The following is a 26,896-nucleotide window of genomic DNA, read 5'->3' as shown; positions in this document are numbered from 1 at the left end:
CAGAAGGATTCTGTGACCAGATGTGTGAGGGATTTTCCCACGCATACCAAGCAAATGATCAGTTCTGCAGTGGACACCAGCTGGGTGTCCTCTGATTCAATTCTGACTCTGTCTGCCTGGAGATAGCACCAGATCCCACAGATTGAGGGCTCAGTCCCACAAGACTGCCCCACCAACCACTTCTGATGTCAATCTCAAGCTCCACTTGGCTTTATTTGTGCTTGTGACCCACTGGCTATTAATCAGGGTCCTTATGACCCTCTCCTTGGGTTCTGTAAATCTGCTAGAACCACTCTGCTAGAGTGGTTCACATAACTCAGGGAGACCCTTACTTAGTTTACTGGTTTATTAGAAAGACTATTACATGCCAGGCATGATACCTTATGCCTATAATCCCAGCACTTTGGGAGGCTGAGACAGGCAGATCACTTGGGGTCTGGAGTTTGAGACAAGCCTGGCCAACATGGTGAAAATATCTATTAAATAAATTGGTATCTACTAAATAAATAAAAATTATCTGTGTGTGGTGGCGTGTGCCTGTAGTCCCACCTATACTCAGGAGGCTGAAGTGAGAGAATCGCTTGAACCCGGGAGGCAGAGATTGCAGTGAGCCGAGATCGTACCACTGTACTCCACCTGTGTGGCAGAGAGAAACTCTGTCTCAAAAACAAAACAAAACAAAAAAGACTATTACAAAGGATACTGATGAGGAGGTGCATAGTGTGAAGGAGGGGTGCAGAGCTTCCATGCCCTCTCCTGCTGCACCCCCTCTAGGAACAGCTGTCCAGGAGTTCTCACTACTGTGTTCTCTTGGAGACTTAACTGGATAGGTATGATTGAAGTGTGAACACCCATGGAGAAATGTGATTAGACACAGAAGGGATGAATAGTGCTAATAGATGGAGTGGGGAAACCCAGCGAGACCTGTCCTTTCAGGTTTTTCTTGGCCCCTCTGTGCAGCATTCTTTCCTCCTGGGCATGGGGCAGGACCCCTTCTGAAATGGGAGTCTTAGGACCCACAATCAAAGAGTGGAGTTCAGAGATGGAAAGGTAGGGGAAGGTGAGAGCATATTTTTAGTTTCTATGGCCTGTCTTGCGGAGAAAAAGGAGCAGGCAAAAGGAGGCCATGTTAAAGGTCTCTCTGAGAGAGAGATTCTGTTTTCTGAGGCCTAAAGCACCCCAACATTCTAAAACAGGACTGTCTTTCACCTTCATCACTCTGACGCTGTTCCAAAGCTGCTTTGGGAACCACAGAGGAAAGACCACATACTTTAACAGAAGAGACACTTATTTTTTCAGTCAGTTAGGAAATAGCAAGGGTCCTGGAAGTGATGAGCCCTGAACCATGGATAAAAACCAATGTACATATTTCATAGTATCATGGGAGTATACTGGATAAGTCATTTGAGAAGGAGCTGGGACATTTGCATGTGTTATTATCTTTCTAGAACTTTCTCCCACCACACACCTTTGTCTTGTTGATGCCTATTTGTTAGTCCTCAGCTGTCAACAGGGATTCCTTTTCCGGTCTGGCAAATTCTCTCTACTGTAAACTCTTCTAGCCTTGTGTAGTTCTTCTTAGTTCTCATTTTATATTTATTTGAGTAATTCTTTATTCTCTGAACTCCATGAGATAAAGGAGAGTGCCGTTATTTATTTATTTTTTTGACATTATTATATCGTCACCACCTAAAAGCAATGCCTGGCATGGTGATACATATCTGTGATTGATGAATATTTGTTTCATGGAGGAATCCGTGAGTGAATTGAATTTGACTGGCTACAGGAAGGCCAGTACAAAGATCATGCCTGCAGCCTCAAGTCCAAATACCAAAGGGGCCAGGCAGCTAAGGTAAATGGGTGAAGCAGACTGTGAGGAACTTGAGTTGCTCTGGGCAACCGGATAGAATGTTCTGGACAGGTGCCTACTTGGTGGATGTTCTCTTATTCCTTCTGTGGAGGCGGATTCTTCTTACTCAGGGATGTAGGCTCCAACTGTGGTAAACTTCAAAGACTTCCGGGGAAGATAGGACTTACTGAGTAGAGAAGACTGAGGAAACTTACACTACTCTTCATTTAAGTCTTTCTAGAACCCACAGCAATGGTGACTGAAAGAGGAAATCATGAGGTAAAGTTAGCTTGCAGTGGGTTGAGGACTGAGTGGGAAGCGAGAAGGGAAAGCCAGTGAAGAGAGACTTCTCTTTTGAGAAGTGTTTTTTTTTTTTTTTTTTTTTTTTAAAAGGCAAGAGACCAGAGGAGAAACAGGGTCAGAAGAGAATTCCAGAAAGATACAAGGGAGGGGAGGGACGTTCTCTGCCAATGAGGACCTCTTCTTCTGAGAAACTGGGCAAAGGTCCCCAGTTTCTGAGGTGAAAATGGTGAACAGACAGTGAGACATTGTCGGGAAGCAGGAGGAGGTCCCAGGCTCAGTGAGGGGAGTATGTGGGGGGCTGGGCTTTTGCTCTGGGGAAGATGTGCGTGGATGTAGTGCTAAACACATCTCCATTTCCACTTTTTATCACAGATTTTATTAACAGCTGTTGCAGAAATATTATTGGAAAGATAGAGGCACAGCTTCCCTTGCTTTTTCCTTCTGACTTGAAGAGTCACTGGAGGCCTCGGGCACTTCTGAAATCTTGAGTGGAAAGAGCTGTTTGGCAGAGAGGGCCTTGTGGGCCCGTGGAAATCAAGAAGCCATTGATTTTCTGTGCAGAATCCTGCACTGACTAAAGCCCTAAGGCCTGTCTCCCAGAGCTTCACTAGCTGTTCAGTCAGATAATTGTGTCTGAATTGATTCTGAAAATAATAGACCAGCCATAAAGCAGCATAAAATGTTATGAAACTACTCCAGAAGTTCAGTAATATCTTTGGGACCTGCTCATAGCCCAAATTTGTGAATACTTCTGTAGTTAAAAAAATATTTTTACTTTGCCAGGGCATTGCAATTCTTTTCCATCAGCGAATTTCACTCTATGGTCTTTTTAGAGTATCTCATAATCAGTCAACAAATCTATTTCAAATGTGTTTGTTGCTAAGCAACGGTTGCTAAGAGCTTCTGTAATTAAGATGAAAGTTCCAAGGTAACAATGCCCAAACACAGCACCAGTTTCACCATTTTCTGATAATGCAGGAGTAGGATGTCTAAAAGGGAAAGAAGAATCTACAAGAGCATGGCACCTGAAATTTCTGAAGATATTGGCTGTCCTGTAGCTTATATGAGAGAGAATTTTTTTTTTTTTTACATAAAGTCTTGCTCTATCGCCCAGACTGTAATGCAATGGCATGATCTTGGCTTACTGCAACCTCCACCTCCTGGGTTCAAGCAATTATCTGCCTCAGCTTCCTGAGTAGCTGGTATTACAGGTGCACACCACCACGCCCAGCTAATTTTTTTGTGTTTTTAGTAGAGGCGGTATTTCACCATCTGGGCCAGGCTGGTCTTAAACTCCTGATCCACCCACCTCGGCCTCCCAAAGTGTTGGGATTACAGGTGTGAGCCACCGTGCCCAGCCATGTTTGTGTTTTATTAATCAGCCAGTCATCTTTTTTTCTGGTGTGGCTGAAATGTAAATTCCAGACATGAATAGGTAGAGTATGTGTTGGAGGCAGGATTATACCACATGGCTGTACTAAGACAGGGCCACGTGTGATGTAAATGATGCTGCCTGACACGTGCAGCTGTAAGAGGGATGAACGGGGTACCCTCTGCGTGAAATAAACTTCGTCTGCAGTTATGACTGACCTAGATTAAGTAGCGATGTAGGCCTGTTCTGTACTTTAACAATGCTCAGTTTCTTTTTCTTTTGGAGATTTGTAAAGGAAGACTCAGATGAATTTTTCCCTATTCATGGTGCCTGGCTCATAGCGGGCGCTTAACAAATGCTCCTCTTTGCCTTCCCACTCCATTTTGTTCCAGGGGTGAGGAGGGGGTTAGGGTTTCCATGGCGACCTGTTGTTGAATGACCTCCTTTCAGACCTGTTGTTAGATGCCCAATGGGCCTGAGCTGCGGTCCAGAGAGCCGAGCCTCACCTAATGGAGGGCTTTGCTGGTAAAAGAAGATTCAGTCAGTGCAAGTCAGCAAGCAATTACTGAGTCACTCTCTAGCTGCCGGAACCCTTGGCGTTTCCCTACGGGGTCTGCCTGCAGGTTAGCCTTGTTGCAGGCAGAATGGATGTCAGCCACCAAAGGGTACTGACCTACTGACCGGTAGATCTGGTTCTGTTTTGGTTCCATACCTTCGGTTTGGGACGTTTGGCAGGTCATTAGACTTTAACTTCCTCATCCTTACAGTGTGCGCAATAACAGCCCCTTGGCTCATATTGTAGGGTTGACGTAAGAATGAGAGGAGATAGATTATGTCAAGTGCTATGAAAAGGTGTATACATATTCATTTATTCAACAGATATTTACCGAGTGGTTCGTAAGTGTCAGGCACTATTCTAGTTTTATAATATAGTTCATATCAGAACAAATCAATAGATCTATTTAATCCTTTTTAATGGCATTTTAATATCCTGTCCTATCGGTGTTCTATAATTTATTTAACCCTTCCCCAATTAATAAACATTTAAATAAACTGTACTTCATTGAACATATTTATACATATATCTTTAGCAAATGTGGGAATACTTCTCTCAGGGAATCCTGAAAGAGATTTTGCCAAGCCAGGCGGCTTATATATTTCATATTTTGTTGGCTGCTATCAAACACAGCCAAGGGCCTTAGTGACCAACCGCCTCAGACAACATGTATGAGAAAACCCATCTTTCCCTATCTTGCAAATCTAATCTTTCCAATTTTACCAATCTGCTAGATAAAAAGTAATATCTAATGGTTGTGTTATTTTCAGTTTCTTGTTCTATCCACCAGCATTTTTAATTTAAATTTTTTTTGGCTGTTTTTACTTTTTCTGTGCTTAGCCTTTTTATCTACCCCTTTTGTCTGCTTGGAGAGACAGCTTTTTTTTTTTTTTTAATTTGAAGGGGTTTTTGTATACTTGAACATGTTTAATACTTTTTCGTTTCATTTTACCATGTTTAATAGTTTTTCGTTTCATTTTACATACTTTTCTCATTGAGAGGAGAGAGCTTACATTAACCACTATTTGGCGGAGGAGATGAGACACATATGAAGTGAATAGCTAGTTACAGTCACTCGCCTTATATGATGGGGCTTGGGTTGGAACCTGGCTCTTCCTAGTCCAATCTAACTGTTTCTTTTTTTTTTCGAGACAGGGTCTCACTCTGTCTTCCAGGCTGGAGTGCAGTGGCATGATCTCGGCTCATTGCAACCTGCAACTCCTGGGCTCAGGTGATTCTTGTGTCTCAGTCTCCCAAGTAGCTGGAATTACAGGCCTGTGCTACCACACCTGGCTAATTTTTGTACTTTCAACTGAGATGAGGTTTTGCCATGTTGGCCAGGCTGGTCTTGAACTCCTCACTTTGGGTGATCCGCCCGCCTCAGCCTCCCAAAGTGCTGGGATTAAAGGTATGAGCTACCGCACTTGGCCCCAGTGTGGTTTTATTTGGGCAGAGGGGGTTATCTGGGAGGCTCAACTGGCCAGGGAGGATGGTTTCGTTGTAGGGCAATTTGGATGGTTGAATGCAGTACCAGGGAAGCCACTGGGTCAAGGAAAGGGAATGGTGCCCAACACAGGCTTCTTCTGGTACCAGCACCCATCCAGCCCCATCTGCAGGTGTTATCCTATCCTGGGAAAAACTGAAGGTAACTGAGGGCCTGAGGGCCATGACTGTGTCTTTGTTCCTTAGGAAGTGAATACAAAGACAAAGGCGGCGGAGAATGATAGCCCCTTGGCGATGCCACTTTTCTGCCCTCCAAGGGCACAAACAGTGCTGCCGTTGCCTTGCATTACAGAGAACATGTATTCTCAGTAATCAGCAGAGACTTGAAACAAAGATCCTTCTCTCCTTGTTGGAGTTTTCAGTGGTACCTTATTCGAACGATCATCATTTCTTTTTTTCCGACTGAATAATTACCATTCTCCTTTTCTGCGTGAAAGAGTAAACCTGGTATAAAGTTTTTCTGAAATGGTCTTGTTTTAAGCTTTTTTTTTTTCTTTTCTTATCCTGATCTGGCTTGTGATGTTTTTTGATGGGGCTGAATCCTGGAATAGAAAGTGTAGAAGTATTTATTTGTTTGTAAAGGCTGGAAGCAACCTTCAGGGCTCTCTGGTTCGAGTCACTTATTGAACATGTAGGGAATCTAAGATCTGGGGAAGTGGGGTGGTTTGCCAAGGCACTCAGTTATTCCACATTGAAGACTAGAATTTGGGGTCCTCTTCAGCTCTTTTGGGACTTCTGATTGGGCCATTTAATATCTTTCTGACATTTGTCTATGTTCTCCTTCCGTTTACCTCAGGATTTCTTACCTTGAAAATGAGTCTGGTTGTACTTACTGCATTGAATTGTTGTGCTAAGTAGCTGAGAAAGCACTTTTCATGTTTTTTTTTTTTTTTGAGACAGAGTTTCTCTCTTGTCACCCAGCTGGAGTGCAATGGTGCTGTCTCGGCTCACTGCAACATCCACCTCCCAGGTTCAAGCGATTCTCCTGCCTCAACCTTCTGAGTAGCTGGAATTACAGGCACCCACCACCACACCCAGCTAATTTTTGTATTTTTAGGAGAGATGGGGTTTCTCCATATTGCCCAAACTGGTCTCAAACCCCTGACTTCAAGGGACCCATCCGTCTTGGCCTCCCAAAGTGCGAGCCACTTCACCTGGCCTAACATTTGAATTTTAACCTCCCTTTGAAGAGGTTCGTGAAAGCACTCTTTTTCCACATTCACATTATGCATATATAACATGTGCTTAGTTGACCCTTGTTGAATTAATAAAAGGATAATTGTTATGTATTTCACACTTTAATCACACACACACAGCCCATACACACACACATAAGTCTCAAATTCACCACTGTATAGCTACTTCAAGGTTATATAGTCTAGCAGTCCCCAACCTTTTTGGCACCAGGGACCGGTTTTGTGGTTTCCACAGACGTTGGGGGTGAGGGGCAGGAGGATGGTTTCAGGATGAAACTGGTCTCACCTCAGATCACCAGGCATTAGTTATATTCTCATAAGGAGCACCATCTAAATCTCTCGAATGCACAGGTCACAGTAGGGTCCGTGCTCCTGTGAGACTCATGCCGCCGCTGATGTGACAGAAGGCAGCAGCAGTAATGCTCGCCATACTGGTCTTCCACCCTGGGGGTTGGGGGCCCCTCATATAGTCATCTCCTGTTTTCAGGCATGGAGTATTTGAAATGTTAAAAGTAAACCATTCTTCCATGTTTTTAAATAGAGAAAAGGATCCCACAATCTCCCTTAGATGTTCATTTTGATTTTTCGTGATCGTTGCTGTTGGAAAACTTTTTTGTCTGCTTTAGACTGTTTCGTGGGTGGCTGTTTCTGACTCCTGTGCTCTCTTGTTTGTTCTGAGTATTCTTTTATACAACCTGAATGGGTAGTTTTGCCATGGACTGAGTGGTAAGGCGATCTGGAACTTCTGGGGTGGTGTCCTGTGGTGCTGTCAGGGTGAGCCAAGCTGGACTCTGCGTGGCTGCATTACACAGGTGGCTCAGGCCGTGCTAGTAGAGGCTGGTGCAACCCAGGGTGAAGTCATAAATATTTCTAGGCTATTTGGTTGGTCTGTCTGGTCATGGTCTCTGAGAAAGGCTGGCATATTTTAAGTCAGATGTCTGTGTACTAGGAATACCACCAGGAGTGAAGCTTAGGAATGCTGAGAGTGCTAAGAGAATCATTGTTCCTGCCAGTTTCGCTCTGAATGAAGCCTTTTGTCCTGTTACAGGGAGTGATTCAAAACCCCTTAATCCTGGCCAGGCTGGAGTTGATGTCTGGATACCAGGGCAGGGCCTGTCTTCCACCTAGAAGTATATGGTATTATGTCAAGAGAAAGATTTTCTAGAACAGTTCTGCTGAAGGTGTGGGAGGTGGAGTGGGAGAATAATCCTTGGCCTCAGGCACCCTATGGGTAGAACCTTGGGACAGGAAAATTTGCTGCGAACCCTCACGTGCTTTGCCTCAGAGTCTCAGCCAAAGGGATATCATCAATTTTGAGTCCAGGTAGAGGAATGATTGACATACTTTAAATAACACACTCTGAGATTTTCCGACTTTCATTAAGAATGGGAAGTTTCCCTTTTGTTCATTTTATTCAACCTTATTCAAGTCTCTTAGATTTACTTTTTCCACTTTTAATCATCTTTTTTGTGCTTTGCTGTCAGTGGATAAGTTTTGATGTCCAAGGGTGGCATTAAAACAACAACACTTTTACTTTAAATATTAGTTTTTCTTTCTTTCAACCTCTATTTTGATGTAACACTAGACAGACAGAAAAGTTGCAAGAATATCATGAAAAATTCTTGTATACTTTTTTCCAGATTCTCTAAATGGTTACGCTTTGATACATTTGTTTTATCCTTTTTCTCTATATGCCTATTTTTTCCACCCTGAAACCACTGAGATAAGTGCGGATAAGATGTCTGGTTGCCCCTAAATAATGCACTGAGGATTTCCTAAAAGCGAAGGCATTCCCTTACATAAGTACCATACAACTTTCAAAACTGGCAAATTTACATTTATACTGTCATATTGTCTAATCTACAGACCTAGTTCAGATTTCACTAAATGAAACAATAATGTCAAGATCACAAGAAAATCCAAGATCATGAAATTTATTGTGTTGTCATGTTCTTTTGGTGTCTTTAATCTGGGACATTTCTTTCTTTTCTTTCATGATAGTGAGATTTTTAAAGAGCATAGGCCAGGTTTTTTTGTAGAATGCCTCTTGTTTTACTTTTAGTTGGTGTCTCATGATTAAATTCAGGATATGCATTATTGATGGGACTAAAATTGATATTAGGTTTTTTAAATTTTACTTTAGGTTTCTGGGATACATTGCAGAACATGCAGGCTTGTTACTTAGGTATACATGTGCCACAGTGGTTTGCTGCACCTATCAACCCATCATCTAAGTTTTAAGCCCAGAATGCATTAGATATTTGTCCTAATGCTCTCCCTCCCCTTGCCCCCCACATCCCTGACAGACCCCCCCCATGAATGATGTTCTCCTTCCTGTGTCCTCTTTGTAATTGATACTAGTTTTAAATGGATATTAGTTTTTAATTAGTATTGATTTATTCAAGTTAAAAACTATTTTTTTCATTGTACGATTTTATTTTACCTTAAGTGACTTGTTATTCTGTATGTAAATCTAGTAAGTAGTGTGTGAAATAAGAACAAATCATTTATGGGTGTTTGCTTTAAATGATGGTTGATAAACTTAGGCTGGACAAACTAAATTCCCATTAATCCATTCAGTTGATAACTTAATCACATCTCCTTAAACATTTAAAATTGTATTTGTAAATAAATATGTCTAATCTTCTTTTTAATCACTTTAAATGCCTGATAAAGCAGACCTGAAGAACTTAGCAAACACTTTCCTGAGCACTTGAATAATTCCCACAAATTAAACATTAAACTATAGATACAGTAGATTTCTCATTCTCCTGAACAGTCTAATATTGTTTGAAAACACTCATATTTTCACCACTTAAGCACATCTAAAATCAATTCAAATCTGACACATTTTCAAAGATGTCAGGTTCTCAAACATTCTTTACACTTTATTCTTATCATTGTTATTTTTTTGAGACAGAGTCTCTCTCGTAGACCAGGCTGAAGTGTAGTAGAGCAATCTCGGCTCACTGCAGCCCTCTGCTTCCCAGGTTCAAGTGATTCTTATGCCTCCAAAGTAGCTGGGATTATGGGCGTGCCTGCCACCATGCCTGGCTAATTTTTGTATATTTTTAGTAAAGAGGGGGATTACACCATGTTGGCCAGGCTGGTCTTGAACTCCTGGCCTCAAGCAATCTGCCTGTCTCAGCCTCTCAAAGTGCTGGGATTACAGATATGAGCCACGGGTGCCCGGCCACATTCCATACAGTTTAATCCCTAATGTATGAAGATTATTCTGAGTTTCACACAAACTTATTATTACTATGGCTTTCATTTACTTAGGCATTTCTATATTTAATTCCATGCCTTCCCAGGGTTGCCAAGAGACATGTGCACTGTGGAAAGCAGGGCTGTTATGGGAGTTGAGTTGAGGTTACCATGCTAATAGATGCAACATGTGCTAATATGTGCCTCTTATACAATTGTTTATCTGGCAGAGATTTGAGGTTGAGGAACCATATGTCCACATTCATTATGAACTACAGATAAATCCATTTTATCATTACTATGACAACGTGAGGCTAAGCCTCCTATAATTGCTATGACAACAGATAGCAGTCCACACTCTTCAGATGTGATGGATTTTCGACCTTGGTCTCCTGGGTTGATATCCTTATGTTCTTTTCTCTGATTTTAGTGGATGTAGGACATCCTCATCCAAACTGCAACTGATTTCCTCTCCTTGTTGATTACATTCTGCATTTCTTTAGCTCTTGGCAGCATTATATTGTCATTTTGTTCTGCCGATTGGATTTTACGTTTTCTTTCAAAACCTTTGGCGACAACTCTAAAGCTTCATGCTAATGAAAATGCCCTTTTCTAATTTCTTCATGTTACTTTGAATTATAGGCTTTAGAGCTTGACTTAGATTCCCAGAAAAAGTTCCACTAGTGCTCTGTTACATGATGATGAAAATTCCTAGGCTAGCCGTGACTCTTAACATCTGAGAGCTCTGTGTACATACCGTAACTAGAGACGACTGAGTGTGTTCTCTTTTAAATTTTGTTGTTGAATTGCTTTCAAACAGATTTGAGGGCTAAATTACAAGCGAACAAATACAATCAAAGTAGGAGTGGATCAGTATCCACGAAGTCACGGGTAGTGGCTATTTATTATGATGTGCTATTTACTTTTGGTAATTTAATTGAATTTTGCTTACTTACATTGCCTGCAACAATAGTCATCACTTTAGTTTGGTACCAAAAGTACATGTTTTGGAATCAGCTGAACTTGGGTTCAAATTGCAGTTGTGCAGTTTTTTAGCTGCGTGACCCTGGGCACCTTACCGAACCTCTCAGAGCCCGCTGTGGGTAGCACCTACCTTTCAGCGCTGTCATGAGGATTAGGCTAACTTTGGAACACATAACATAGCACCTGGAGTATAATTTTTGTAATGTTCGGTCTTCTCATTTCCCATCTTTGTTGTGTTTCTGTCCTCCCTCACTGCCTCTGGGCTGCCTCATCTCTCCCGATGACGTCTTATTGAACCCTGACCCCTCTTCTGGTTTCTCTATGAGCCGTGCATTGCCTATATTCACTATATATTTCTTCTGCCTTGTAATCTATCTTGTAATCATGGCAGAAGCACAGTGGACAGTTCAGTTATGATAAAGATTTCTTCTCTCTGTCTCCTGGGAGAGCCCCTCAGCTGTACCTTCTGGGCTTCTTTGTGTTGAGCTTGGTGGGAAACCATAGGCCATCAGCCCTGTCTACCTCAGAGGCCATTCCTTGGACGCATTCATTTCTCCTTGTTCTTGGAAATTTCCAGCGGAACATGCACACATTTTGCAGTGTTTACGGTGAGTTGGGACAGTGCTGTCAGTTGTCCCCATAATATAAGACAGTCTCGATTTCTACTGTTTTCAGAAGCCAGGTTCATGCTCCCTCCTACCCTGTTCTTTAGGGTTAAATAGATATCATTACCCTTTAGGAGGAGGACTTGGCAAAAAGGAGCTCATCACTGACCATTAGAAATCTCACTACCCACTATCCCCAGTATGCTGGGCTCCTCTCCACTTCCAGTTCCTTCCTCCCTCCCCCCCTTCCCTCCTTCCCTCCCTCCCTCCCTCTCTCCTTCCTTCCCTCCTTCCCTCCTTCCCTCGTTCCCTCCTTCCCTCCCTCCCTCCCTCCCTCCCTCCCTCCCTCCCTCCCTCCCTCCCTCCCTCCTTCCTTCCTTCCTTCCTTCCTTCCTTCCTTCCTTCCTTCCTTCCTTCCTTCCTTCCTTCCTTCCTTCCTTCCTGTGAGGTAGAAAGTAAAGAGGAAGGTGAGAGGGAACTTGGAAGGCTGAAACAGGACAGGGATACAGAGGACAGATGGGGAAGCTCCAAAGACAAGTTCACCTCTCTCCTGCTTTTGCTGACTCTGAGGATTCTTGTTGGTGGGTGATGAGGGTGAGGGTCTGAAATAAGAAGTAAAAAGGGCTGGACATGGTGGCCCATGCCTGTAATCTCAGCACTTTGGGAGGCTGAGACGGGAGGACTGCTTGAACCCAGAAGTTTGAGGCTACGGTAAGCTGTGATGGTGACACTGTACTCCAGGCTTGGCAACAGAGGGAGACCCTGTCTTAAACAACAACAAAAAAGTAGTAAGGACAGCAGTCCTCAGATTTCAGCAGTCACAGGTCTTATTTGGGGCTTTCTTAAAAATGGAGAGTTTGGAAATATATTGCTAGAGAATTGGGTCCAGCAAGTGTGGAGTGGATTGAGGAACCTGGATTGTATCGGTCTCACTAGGTGATCTTAGTGCAGACGCCTTGAGGACCAAACCTGTGGAAAGTTTGGGTTGAAGTGTCTTCCACTGTGCTTGTAGGCAAGTCTACACACAACCCAGAATGTGATCCTGTGGCTTCTGTGAGGTTTTGGACTCCCTGGCTGAACTGCTGAAGGTGTTTGAATCAAAGAAGGGCTTCCTCTCTTTGAGAAATGTGTTAAATTAAGCCAGGTGAAGCTCTTCAAGGCCCAGAAAGTTCTGCCTCAGGTAAAAGCTGCCCTTTCTTCCTTGCCTCTTAGCTAATTTCTGGCTCCCTCTCTCATCCAGGCTAGGTTTGGGGAGGAAGAACTGGGTTTCCAGCTGCAGGGAGCCAAAGAAAGTAGGGTGACTGCTGAAAATAGGACTTTCAGTGTTGAGGCTGGGACAGTCCCAGACACACTGGGATGGTGAGTCCCCTCCTTGTGCAGAAGAAGCCCATGTGGTGTAGACCTATCACCAACTCTACTCAGCTACAAAAAAGTCTGTGCCATGATGGCTCAGGCCAGGGGAATCACTCACTGAGTGTGTTTGGTATACCCATTGGACTGTTTCTTGTTTCTTTAGTGGAAAAGCTCTTTTCAGTTTAGTTTCTTTGGCTTGTTTTCTGTAGTTGCAGGAGGTTGATTGCAGGTAGCTTCACCTGGCCTGAGAAGTAACTCCTCAGTGCTTCCTGTTTGTCCAATGTTATGATGTCAAGAATCATTGCCAGATGTTGTTACATGTTTGTTTGTTTTTAAATATCCACTGAGGCTATAACTAGGATTGTTTTTAAATCTTCACTGAGACTAGAGAAATTAGATATTCAATAGCCCTTTGGAGGATATGAATGGGAAGTACCACACAAAGGAGTTAAGGGAGGACGGGCTGTCCTGTTGGCATCGGCCCTGTGGCCTCACCTCACCCAGTGGCTTTACTATAGCCTAGAGAGACTGTACTATATTCTTACTGAGTTCAGTTTGGGAGAGGAAAATGTGTTTTCTTGAATGAGGAATGTCCCCAAGGTGGAGTTCAGGCTGTTTTGCTCTCAGCTTGAGCTCTGGGATAAAATAGGGCCTGTTACGGACAAAGCTCTGTTTGAACTAAAATGACTCACAAGAGGTGTCCAGAGGAAATGAATAAGTGTACTGGAACCGGGACAAGTGTTGCCCTCGATGGAGGGTGGAGTGGGTGAATAATCAAGCTGAATAATCCCATTTCTGGTTTCTAAAAAAGGTATAAAATATTAAGTGTGTGTGACATGTGTATATAGATAACAGATTTTGAAAGGAATTCCTAGGAGGAATTCTGAAAACTGTTTTAAGCAGCATTGCAGAGTAGCGTACCTTCCAGGAGAAAAGAGAATGATGTTCTTATGGATGAATGAATCCTGATGTTTGTCAGAACCCAGTAATCACCCAAGACATGACTTGATCCCAGAAGATTTCCTCATCTAATTATATTGTGCATATGCTAATATTAAAAGTAATTTGCAATTGCCAAATACACACTAATTGATGGGATAGTTGTAGGAAGGAAAATGTTTGTTCTAGAAGCTTTCTAACTAGACGGCCATCACCTTTGAATGGAAATGTGTCCAAATCTGGAGAATCAGGAATGTAAAATGGTGCAGCTACTTTGGAAAATAGCCTAACATTTCCTGAAAATTTAAACATAGAATTACCATATGATCCAGTAATTCTAGTTCTTGGTGTCTATCCAAGATAATTGAAAACGTGTGTTCATACAAATCCTTGTACATGAATTTTCACAGAAGCATTATGCATAACAGCTAAAAAGTGGAAGCAACCCAAATGTCCACCAATTGATGAGTAGATAAACAAAATATGTTACTACAATGGAACACCATTCACCCCTTAAAAGGAGTGAAGCCCTGATACATGCTATTAATATAACCTGATGAATCTTGAAAACATTAAGCTAGATAAAGGCCACATATGATATGATTCCATTTATATGAAATGTGCAGGACAGGCAAATCCATAGAAACGGGAAGTAGATTAGCAGTTGCCAGAGGTTCTTGGGGAAGAGGGGTAATGGAGAGTGATTACTAATGAGTACTGAGTTTCTTTTTGGGGTGATGAAAATACTCTGGATTTATACAATGGTTATGATGGCATAGCTTTGAGAATATATGAAAACAATTATACATTTAAAAAACATAAATTTTATGGTATTATGATTACATGTCATTGTAAATATGTGTGTACATATACAAACATCAAAAAGAAAGCTGTATCTGCCCTTCTGGAGAAATCCGGAAGCCAAGTCAGCATTGACCATTACAAAAATACAGCAGCAGGAAATTTTACCGATTTTACTTTGGGCCCCCAAGGGCACTGGGACGCAGCTCCTTGCCGAATGAACTTCTTTTTCTTAGTTTTTTTCTCTCCTTATTTCCTGTCCCAAACTTTGTAGTTGGAGGAAATAACTAGTTCAGTGGGGAGAAAAAAGATGCTGCTTCTGTTTCAATCTTGAAGCCGGTGTTCCATGTCATGACCTGTCATACACACCAGAGGTTCTACATGGGTTCCAAAACAGTAACATATGTAAGTGTTGTGTCTCTCCATGTTGCCTTTACTGGTTTTCTGCTGTTCTGTGCTTTTCTCCAGCTGAGCTGTTTTTTGGTTTGGTTTTGTTACTTCTATTTATTTATTTATTTATTTATTTGTACAGAGAAAATTATCACAGGGAGCAGAGTACACACCCACTGGGACTCAGCTGTGGAGGATATGACATGGTCATTATTTCAATCTGGTTTTGGCATTAGGGCAATGAGGCCCTAAGAATGAGTTAGGAAGTATTCTTCTGCTTTTAGTCTCTGAAAGAGTTTTTAGAGAATTGTGCTTTTCTGTTTTCAAAGATTGTTAATGATTGATTCAATTTCTTGAAAAGATATGGGCCTCTTCAGATTGTCTATTTCCTCTCAGGTGAGTATTGGCAGATTGTGTCTTGCAAAGAATTGGTCTATTTCATTTTGGTTAATAAATTTATGAGCATAGAATTGTTCATAGTGTTCTTTTATTGTCCTTTTAATATCTGTGGCATCTGTAATAATGACCCTTCTTTCATTTTTGATATTAGTAATCTGTGTTCTCTCTCTTTTCATTTTTTAGCCTGGCTAGAGGCTTATTGATTTTATTGATCTTTTCAAAAGACCAGTTTTTGGTTTCATTGACTTTTTTTTTTTTTTCCTCTATGGAGTCCCTGCTTTTCAATTTTATTGTTTTCTGCTCTAATATTTATTATTCCTTTTTTTTTTTTTCCTGCCGACTTTGTATTTAACTGGCTCTTCTTTTTCCAGTTTCCTAAAGTGGAAAGTTAGATTGTTAATTTTCAATCTTTTTTCTTTTATAATACCTGCTTTCAATGTTATAAATTTCCTTCAGATCACTGAGTTTGTGGCACTCCACAATTTGTATTGTGGCATTCCACAAGTTGTATTTTCATTTTCATTCAGTTCAAAATATTTTATAATTTACCTTGAGATTTGTTTTTTGAATCATGTGTTATTTAGAAGTGTGTTATTTAATTCTCGATACATTTCAGGATTTTGCTATCTTTTTGTTATTGACTTCTAGTTAAATTTTATTGTGATTTGATTGAGGACATTGGATGATTCTTTTAAATTTGTAGAGGTATTTAATGTGATCTGTCTTGGTGAATGTTTCATGTGGGTTTGAAAAGGGTATGTATTCTGCTGTTGTTGGTAAAGTAGTCTATATATGTCAATGATATGCTGTTGATTGATGGTGGTGTTGAATTCAACTATGTCCTTACTGATTTTCTGCCTGCTGGATTTGGCCAGCACAGATAGAGGGGTGTTGAAATTTCCAACTAGAGTAAATCTATTTGTTTCTACTTGCAGTTTTATTAGTTTTCGCTGTGTGTAGTTTGATACTCTGTTGTTAGGTGCATACATGTTAAAGATTGTTATATCATCTTGAAGAATTGACCCCTTTATTATTATGTAATGGCTTTCTTTGTCCCAGTTGACTTTCCCTGTTTTGAAGTCTGCTCTGTTTTGAAATGAACATAGCTACTCCTGCTTTCTTTTGATTAGTGTTATCATGATATCTTTTTCTCCATTTATGTACTTAAAGTTTATATATGACCTTGTATTTAAAGTGGGTTTCTAGTAGGCAACATATAGTTAGGTCATGTTTTTTTTATTCATTTAGAAAATTTCTTTCAGTTGATGCATTTAGATCACTGATGTTCAAAGTGATTATTGATATAATTGGATTAATATCTTCCATGTTTATTACTATTTTAAATTTTTTTGCCCTTGTTATTTTTGTTTCTCTGTGTTACACTGTTTCTAACTTTTATGGTTTTAATTGAGCATTTTATATGATTCTATTTTTCTTCTTTCTTAGCATATCAGTTATACTGCTTTTTAAAATATTCCTTTTCAGTGGTTACCCTGAGGTTTGCAATATACAGGTAATTCACATCCTCTTTCAAAGAGCACTATGCTATTTCATGGGTAGTATGAGTATCTTACAATAAAATAATTCTAATTCTTCTAATTCCTTCCTCTCATTCCTTTTTGTTATCCATTTCACTTATACAAAAGCATATATGAATGTGTGTGTACATGGATCCCTATATACACATATATACAGACATAAAATATCCCTATTTAAGCATATGTAATTGAATACATGGTTTCTATTATTATTTTGAACAAACTTCTGTAAGGTCAATTAAGAATAAGAAGCCAGGCATGGTGGCACATGCCTGTAGTCCTAGCTACTTAAGAGGCTAAGGTGGGAGGATGGTTTGAGCCTAAGAGCTTGATGCCAGAGCCTGGGCAACATAGCAAGACTCCATTTCTAAAACAAACAAACAAATAAAAAAACTAAACAAGTTTTAAAAATTTTACCTCTATTTATGGCTTTTTTGATGTACTTTCTTTTTATAGATCCAAGTTCCTGAACTTCATCATTTTTTCTTTAAAGAGCTTCTTTTAATATTTCTTGCAAGGCAGTGTATTGGCAACAAACGTCTTCAATTTTTGTTTGTCTGAGAAAGTTGCTATTTCTCCTTCACTTTTGAAGGATAATTTAGCAGGGTACAGAATTCTAGAGTGGCCGCTTCCAAACTGCTTACATGTGGAACCACACACTGAAAGTTGTGCACCTGTTGTTCCTGAAATTTTGTTGTTTCTAGTTAATATGCATGTGGCTTATATAATATTCAGCTCTTAGCCCACTGACAACTTTAAACCCTGAGTGTCTTTTTTTCATGCTGTTCGTTGAAGGTAGAGATTCAAGAGAGTTTGAGGACCATCTTTTCTGTTTTTTTTTTAATGTTATATTTTTATGCTTTGAGTACGTTTTCACTTTTGTCACACTTTTAAAAAATGTGTTTTAACAATTATGGGATAAACTGAGATTTGGAAAAGGTGTTGATGATGTTCTTTTGTTCTTCTTCCCTTTTCTGCTTTTGTTCTCTTGCCCTTTCCATTCTGACACCTATTTCTTTTCTAGACACCCATTTCTTTTATATCTTTAGTGATTGAGGAACTGAATTGTGGATTTTTAAGCTCTGTATGTTTATGGATTCTTCATTGTCCTGTGTGTTATCTCTTTAGACTAAATTTTATCTGATATACTAATCAAGGTTATGTGGCTCAGTGTGTCATTCCTTCTATATCACATGTGTACATGAGAATTTGAAACACTCTTGGGGGTGTGTGTGATATTTTTGGTCTAGGGAGCTTCTTCTCCTTATTTACATTTAGATGAACTGACTCAATGCACAAAATCCCACTGTAACTACTGTAATCTATAAGATTATTATATAATCTTGTTTATAACAGTTTTTTTTTCATTTCAAGAGGAAGAAAATGTAGCTTATCTATGGTCTTCAAACATTCATGGGCCTTACTATTTGAGGGAAGAGAGAACACAAATGATACTGGTGTTGCTCTTTTTTAAGAACTTAAAAAAATTTACTCTTTATGTTTCCTTTGAATTTGGTTATAATGAAATGAGTATGTGCTGGGTACCATAAGAGCAGAGTCTAATCCTAACTGAGTCATTAACTTCCTTTTTATAAAATTTCTATGCCAAAGTATTTTAGTATGCATTCCTAACAAATAAGTACTTAATTGTATGTATAAATACCCATAACATAAATATTGCAAAACATTAATAATAATTTCTCAATTGCTTTTAACATAGTTCATGCTCACATTTTATTGCTTATCTCTTTCAATTACAAATTGCAAAGTTTTTTGTTTTGTTTCGTTTTAGTAGTTGCTCAAATTAAGAGCCAAATGAAGTACACTTATTGGATTGGCAGCTTTGTCTCTTAAATTTTCTAAGTTTATAACAGTCCCCTTCTACTCCTTTCCCCCTTTTAATTCTCTTTATTTGTTGGAGACAGCAGGTTTTTGCCTTCTAGCATGTCCCACATTCTGGGTTGGGCTCATTGCTTCCTTGTAGTGTCATTTAACTTGTCCCTCTATCCCCATATTTCATATAAACTCATACCTTAGATCAACAGGTCTGATTATATTCTGGCTCAGATTTTCTTTTTCTTTTTTTTTTCTGGCAAGATCACTTTATAGCTGATGCTATGTACTTTCTAATGCATCTTATTAGGAGAGACATAGTATCTGTTTGTCCCAACTTTAGTGAGTTAAGATTGGTCTGAAGATTTAGCTGTATACCTGGTCCATCATTTATAAGGTTCCTCATCAACCACACATTATTTTAAGTAATGGTTTTTGCAATGATCTTTTCTAGAAGTCACAAAATGGAATTTTTTGAAATTCCACCATTCTTTCTGCATTTATTAGTTGAAATTCTTTAATAGGGATCAATTTTTCATCATTACTTATTTGGTATCTTGAAATATAGTTAGAAAAGAAAAAGAAAGATCCATTCTTCATTTTTTTCTGTTGTTGATGAATTTTCTGAATAATGAATTGGAGCCCTAGCAGCCTCCATCAGTTCTCTACTTTTTGGGGAACAGGGAAATGAATGGAAGGAACGTCTTGTCAACTCATTACAAACCCATGGTGCATTTGAGTATATTTGAATCAGTTGCAGTCATACTTTTAGGTATTCTTATTGTCCCATCCTTGGCCAATGGAGACTTCTAATTGGCTTGTGTGTCTCTTTGACACTCTTAATCTGAGCCATTAATTTTTGGGCGGCAGTTTCCTCCTCGTTAAATAATTGGGTTAGTTGGTCTTTATGATTCCTTTTAGTTGTATCTTCACTCCCAGAAGAAAAGATGCTATAAGCTAATATTCTATGCCTAAATCTCTCATCCTGAAAATCTCCTATTTAAATTTTTTCCCTCTTTAGAGTCCACATACTGGGTGAACTAATGCATTTGAAAATGTAAAATTCTTTGGTTTCTCTCTCTCTGATCTTTTAGCTCCTAGTTATGTGACACTGGCTTGAGAGGGGTCCACACTCTAAGTTCAGTATCTAGGTAGAAAACCAAGCAAAGCAAACAATATAAACATTTCTATAGTTCAGGCTGTGATGAGGTTTACCAAAGAAGTCCCTGATTTTGAAGATGGATTGGTTTTGAAACACCATCAGTGTAGTTGTTATTATTCCAAATACGATATTTTTCTTCCCTTCTATGAGGGGTAGCAGGACAGCTGCACTTCATCCCGTAGGCCTGGGAAGGCAGAATGGAGAGTGGAGAAGGGCCTGAGGCCTCCCAGGGAGCTGGTCAGGGGAGACCAGAAGGCTGCAAAGCTGGCCAACGTTTGCCAGGTGGCTGCGGAGAGTCAGCTTCAGTCCCTACAAACCATCCATCCAGGCAGCTCCTGAACCAGATCCAGGCACCTGGGCCAAGTCCCCAAGGCTGTATCTGGGACCAGAAGGTATAACCAAAGGGAAGCATGGATTTAAATTCCAGGACATAAAAGAAAAGTTCAGCGTACCTAAGAAGGTGCTGAAAATGACTTTTTTGTCAATGTCTGAAGGACACTGTCTTATACTAAACCATATACAATAAAATTTTAAATGAGCCTGAGTTCTGTTTTTATTCATGCCCTGTGGAGCGCATGTGACTTCAAAGGCAGCTCTGTAGGGTGCAGGGAGGAACGAGTGCGCTTTTATTTCTCATTTTGGCACAAATCCATCAAACTATTTTTGATGGCTAGGAAACAAAACTTACATTCCCTCTAAATTCATCACATTTGCCAGATCCACCTTTGTTTTTTCTACAGCAATGGTGTCTACTTCTTCAACCTTTGCATTCCTCCTACTTTGAGGCTTTATTTAGCAGGAAAAAGGCAAGAATGATGCTAGAAGATTTCAAGGGAAGCCTTAAATAGCCCAGTTCATTAAGCGGTTCCCTCTGCAACTTCTCATTTCTTCTCCCCAACCCCCAATTTAAAACAGTTGTTTGTAAGACTTTTAAACATGAAACATCCCTTTCATAGGAGTCATGATGTAAAAAGGAGCTCCTGGTTTCATTTCAATGTGATGGGACCCCTTGGTGATGAGCAAATATAGCTTCAACCTAATGCATGTGCACAGTGGCTGTGTGTGTGTCAGTGCAATTCTGTCTCTTCTTTTCCACCTCAGGACTGTTCCTTATGGCTTGTTTTTGAGATATTTCCTTCCTGATCTGTCTTTGTGCTGCCTTGCCCTGTCTCCCCTCAACTCTACACATCAGGGAGACTGATGCAGGCTGTGCTGTTTTAATTTCTTTTTTCTTTTTTAGAGATGTGGTCTTGCTCTGCTTCACAGGCTGGAGCACAGTCCTGTGATCATAGCTCACTGCAGCCTCAGACTCCTGGGCTCAAACGTCCTCCTGCTCTGTCTCCTGAGTAGTGGGGACTACAGGTGTATGCCACCATGCCTGGCTGACTTTTAAAACATATATTTTTGGTGGAGATGGGGTCTCGCTATGTTGCCCAGACTGGTCTCAAAGTCCTGGCCTTCAAGCAATCCTCCCACTTCAGCCTCCCAAAGCGCTGGGATTCCAGATATGACCCACTGTACTCAACCTTGTTTTTATTTCTTTTGGACTGTTTGTTTCTGATCATTTTTATTGCTCTTTTCCAGACTCTACATTCCCCATCCTCTTTGAAACTCTGAATCCTGATGTTCAAATCAGTTTGGGTGGTGGGTTCTGCCTAACTTGTTAAAGAGTGATTCTACTGAGCCCGAAGTGGTTGGTCTCATTGTGTTAGGGTATTTTGACAGCTCAGGGAAAAACTGCCACTCTATGAGCATTTATCACTTCTCCTAAGGAAAAAAGACCCAGGCCTGATTATAATGGGTCAGCAGGTGGAGGAGAAGATATTATTAGCTTTGATGACTTTGATATTGGACTTCTTTTCATTCCTGCATTAGTAACTCATAACTAATTGATCTTTTCCCTAATCTTCATTAGTGATGTTGCTTAAATTATAAAGAACAGTAATACAGTATTAGTAATAGTTCCATCAGTATGCTAAAAGCTTTATCTCCTTTTACTCCTTCATTTTTAATCCAAATAGGACCTTCCCTGAAGGATTGGGTTATGAGTACAATGAATTTAAGTTGGTCTAGTATGCAATATTATGATTTAAAAGCTTTTCTCAATGGCCAAGTGGATAAGGAATTCTATGAAATTCTACAAATACCAAGAGGTATTTCAGTCATTTATAAATATTGTCTACCTTCTGTATGCATAAAATGTCATAGATTGGTGCCAGCAAACAAACACACATATCGCCCATGAAGACTGGCCTCAAAGAACTTACTGGTACATTCTAGAAGAGAAAAATTTTTTAAAAAGAACTTACCTGAAATATATACTAAATAACATAAGAACACTTAAACCTAAATGTTAGATTGGTTGGAGATAGACATATACAACCAATTGTAGATTATATATACATATATATATGTTGAAGATTTTATGTATATATTGGTTGGAGATTATGTCTGTGTGTGTGTGTGTGTGTGTGTGTGTATTCTGATGATATGTGATCATCAGAATTCAGAGAAGAGGAACTATAGATTGATAAAGTTGGAGATGCCAGCATGAAGGAGAAGGAAGAATTTGGATAATTTGGATAGAAGGGAGCAAGGCAGGGAGAAGAAGAGTTCCAAGCATGGGAAATAACAATGGTAAATTCAGAAAGAAGGACTAAGTGGTGGGGATTTATGGAAGGCCAGGATGACTTGAGCTCAGGGCTCTCATGACATAAAAGACTTAGTGAGCTTTTTGATAATATTTTCAGTGTATAAATAAAGTTGATGATAAAGAATTCTAAGAATAGGCAGTTCTCTGTACAGATATGAAGTAAGTAGCAATTATCCTCAAATTATATTGTTGCCAGTTTAAGTAGTTTAGTCTATTTGCCAAAATTGAAAGAAAATTATGAAATCTGAAGTACTTGTATTTGCAAATATACTGGAGTGCCCCAAAATGACACAAAGCACAGATTTGACTATGTGCAAAGTAGGATCTAGAACAGTGAGGATCTTGGCAGTTGCTGTATTTTTAATAGTTGCATGGATTTAATATAAAGATATCCTTTGATGTCGACCTCAAAGGGATAGTATATGTGACTCTCCAGGCCACGTGTAGAAGGCAGTCTTCATTGTCCAGGGCAAGTGTTAAGCATTGATAAAATCCCACGGATATGAGATATTAAAAAAAAAATTCTGGCTGGTTGTTAGAAGCAGCCAAAATGATTTTATTGAGTATCTTCCATGCCCCCAGCAGCCTATGAGAAAATATATGAGACCCTTGATTCTTTATCCTACAGAACTTATTAGGAAGATGAGAGTATTCACTTGAGGAAAATTAGGAAATAAAGACATATACAAGGTGGGAATACTCGAAAGGGGTATAAATTGATGTCTTTGTTGCTGTTCTTTCTCTCATTTCCCTTTTCCGTAGGATATTGATCTGTCATATTTTCAACTGCTCTCTCTACTGGTAACTCAAATAGGTTTCTATTCTGGATTCCCTACCCAGGCACTGAATATTTTTGCACCATCCTAAACTGCAGATTTCCAAACCCAAACTCTGTCTCTCCCAACCAGATTAAGTCTCATTTCCTTTTCTGGCTTTTATAGTACACTTATTCTAATCACCCAGGCTCAAAATCATTGACTATTTCTGCAATTTGTATGTCTCTATATTTATCACTTGCCATGGCCACTTATTCTGGATTCTGAGTAGATCAAGAGAATACAGAGATTTTTAATCAAGTGAACCCAAGTATGCAAACCAAGTATGGAGGAGAGAAGGAAATGAAGACTCTTGGGTCTCTTTCTTGGAAGACACAGACAGTAGAGTTTTGACTTATTGGCATTGAAATAGATGTGTTTCAGGGCAAGATATACAATGGGAGAAATCTTGGCTGGGTGCCATTGCTCATGCCTGTCATTCTAGCACTTTGGAGGCTGAGGTGGGCGAATCACCTGAGGTCAGGAGTTCGAGACCAGCCAGGCCAATGTGGTGAAACCCCGTGTCTATTAAAAACACAAAATGAGCCAGGCGTGGTGGTCGGCGCCTGTAATCCCAGCTACTTGGCAGGCTGAGGCAGGAGAATTGTTTGAACATGGGAGGTGGAGGTTGTGGTGAGCCAAGATGGCGCCACTGTATTCCAGCCTGGGTGATAGAGAGAGACTCTCACTCAAAACAACAACAACAATGGGAGAAATCCCCATATTCCTTGGCCTGAAAATGCATTTTTACATACATTACTTGTTAACTTGCTTAATATTGGTATATCAAATTTGATAATTTTACTTTCAAAGTTTTAGAAAAGCTTAGTATTGAAAGGAACTTGCATTTTCTATCACTGTTTTTTGATATACTAGTGAGTTTACATGCAAAACACATTTATCTCTAGGCTGTCTAATGTGCTATTGTCAATTAATGGAGTGAATTGTCATGTGTTGTGGGCTGTCTTTCCCCAGTGGCATTTAAATGGAGATGGCAATGCTATTTCAGACACTGAAGACGTTAGCCTAGCATTGGGTAGGAGATTTGACTAGCTCTCTCTGACTCATTCTAAGTTAGAATTTTATAACTTTAAGTGCTCTATATGACAATTATTTCCTAATGCATTTCTACTAATATGTAGTGTGTATGTGATATGCATGCATTGGTTTTGACTTTTTCTGGGACAGTTTTGAAGGCATAAAGGTAAACACTTAAGAATGATGTCCAAGGGTGGTAGAGTATTCACAGTTTATATTATGATTGTTGAATTAAACTAAAGTAAATATTATCTTGAATTTATTTGCCAACATTTTTGGTAGGATGGAACTCAAGAGGTAGGGCTGTACCTTGGCAGCACCTTGGCCTGGCATGAACATGGCGTTACAGTGATTAATCCCTTGACAATTTGCCTAAGTTTGTAAAGTTATACAGTGTTAAAGGCTCAGGGTATCTCTCCATAAGCAAGATAGGGATGAAAAAAAATACCATTTCCTTCTTTGAACTGAAGTCATGTAAAATGAGGAATGAAACAGTATAATTTTGAGGTGTTTGGTAGATACAGTTTTAAAAGTTTCAGAGCCAAACATACTTTAGAATTGATCTCCTGGGGTTTTCAGTCAGGTCCAATATTCTCAGTGTGATGTTTTCAGTTGCCTCCTCTCTATTCCAGGGAGGAAGTCAGACGTTATTGTATGAAGCCTGAAAGTGTAGTTCCTTTAGATCCTGTGCCAGTATCCCATCATCATCTTGGGAAAAAGAGTGTGGTAAACATGAACAGCTTACACAATAGAATGGAAGAATTCCTTTGAACCAGATCAACCATAGGGAAAATATCTTCATAGCAGCCAACGCAGAGCTGTGTGTATTTAGCCCTGGCTTCAGACCTCACTTGGGCGTGTGTTCTTCCTCTTTAGGGCTTAGTTCTCTCCAGGGAACTTCTCTCTAACCCTCTCGTATATGTGGTCCTGGTTTGTTATTTTTTTTTTCTTTCTGTCATGAAATACTTTTGAAGAGTGCCAGTCAAGAAATGTAGAAGGATGATGGGAGAAAGAACCACTGTTTTACAATTGCCTTAGTAATTAATAAGTGAGAATGGCCAGCAGGTGCTAAAATCAGTGAGTGAAAGATTGTTGAGGAATAGAATATTCTCCATGTGTCACCCTTGGACTACTTAGTTACAAAGATGAAAGGCACCTTTACTATGGAGAATACTTTAAGTGATAAAATTCAAACAAATTTTTTGTTTGTTGAGACAGTCTTACTCTGTTGCTCCGTCTGGAGTTGCACAGTCACAGCTCACTGCAGCCTTGACCTCTTAGGCCTAGGTCATCTTCATATCTCAGCATCCTAAGTAGCCAGGGCTACTGGCGTCATCACTCAGGGCTAATTTTTAAATTTTTGGTAGAGACAGGGTCTCCCTATGTTGCCCAGGCTGGTTGCAAACTCCTTTTCTCAAGGGATCCTCCTGCCTCAGCCTCCCAAAGTGCTGGGATTGTAGGTGTAAGCCATTGTGCCTGGCTAAATTTAAACAATTTAACATCATCAGTAGAGGAACAAATTGACATCATCTAACCATTGACTTATTCTCTGCCCATCACTTTCCATTCATCCCCACTGTGTTCCACCTGAATTGAATCATGAGGAAGCAATTGGATAAATCCCCAAATGAGGCCTTATTCTCTTAAGAAATATCAGTCATTATAGACCAGAAAGGCTAGGAGAGCTGTTTAAAGGAGATTGAAGAGATATGACATCTAAATGTAGAGTGTCATCTGGATCTTATTCTAGATGAGGGAAATAGCCATAAAGGACATTTCTTGGGCCATTGGGGAAATTTGAAAATGGACTATATAACAGGTAACGATATTGTATCAATGTTCAGTTTCCTGAGTGTGATAATTATGCATATATGAGAGAATGTTTTTGTTTTTGGGAGATTCATGTTGAAGCATCTGTGACTTAATTGTCATGATGCTTGCTACTAACTTTCAAATGGTCCATGTTTATATACATAATCTAAAGCATGTATGGTAATGCTTATTTATATATAACTTATAATAAAAATAAATGTTATATATGTTAAATTTAGTATATTACTCAATATAACAATATATGTTATATTAAGGATATTATGAATATTTGCTTTATACATGCACATATACACGTTTGTGTATGTATATAAAGCAAATACACCAAAATGTTGGTGATTGGTGAATCTAGATGAGGGATATCTTCATCACACTAGTTTTGAAGCTGTTCTGCAGGTTTGAAATTTTTCAAAATAAAAAGTTAGGAAAAAAGAACTTTGTGTTAGGGATGAAGTAGTGGAGAAAACTGTTGAGCTGTTAAATTCAGGTTCTTGAGGAAATGTCATGTTATTATTGTCAAATAAAGCAAAGCTAGAAGACACAGTATCCACAAACATAAACTCATAAACT

General features: G+C 39.7%; 2 protein-coding genes across 2 annotated transcripts in view; both read left to right on the top strand.

Annotated features, from left to right (window-relative positions):
- Positions 1-26,896, top strand: part of NEBL (nebulette) — a 695,182-nt gene that overhangs the window by 24,225 nt on the left and 644,061 nt on the right. The gene's annotated exons all lie outside the window — the stretch shown is intronic.
- Positions 1,956-26,478, top strand: LOC100895261 (uncharacterized). The gene is given in 5 exon segments (XM_035306909.3): positions 1,956-2,128; positions 2,525-3,229; positions 3,513-3,587; positions 20,173-20,230; positions 20,232-26,478. Coding segments are annotated over 4 exon segments (510 nt in total). The 5' UTR covers positions 1,956-2,128; positions 2,525-3,137; the 3' UTR covers positions 20,517-26,478.

The sequence above is a fragment of the Callithrix jacchus genome, chromosome 7 (assembly GCF_049354715.1).
Source record: "Callithrix jacchus isolate 240 chromosome 7, calJac240_pri, whole genome shotgun sequence".
Classification (NCBI taxonomy): Eukaryota; Metazoa; Chordata; class Mammalia; order Primates; family Cebidae; genus Callithrix; species Callithrix jacchus.
The sequence above is the reverse complement of the archived record's forward strand: the minus strand, read 5'-3'. Positions and strand labels throughout refer to the sequence as shown.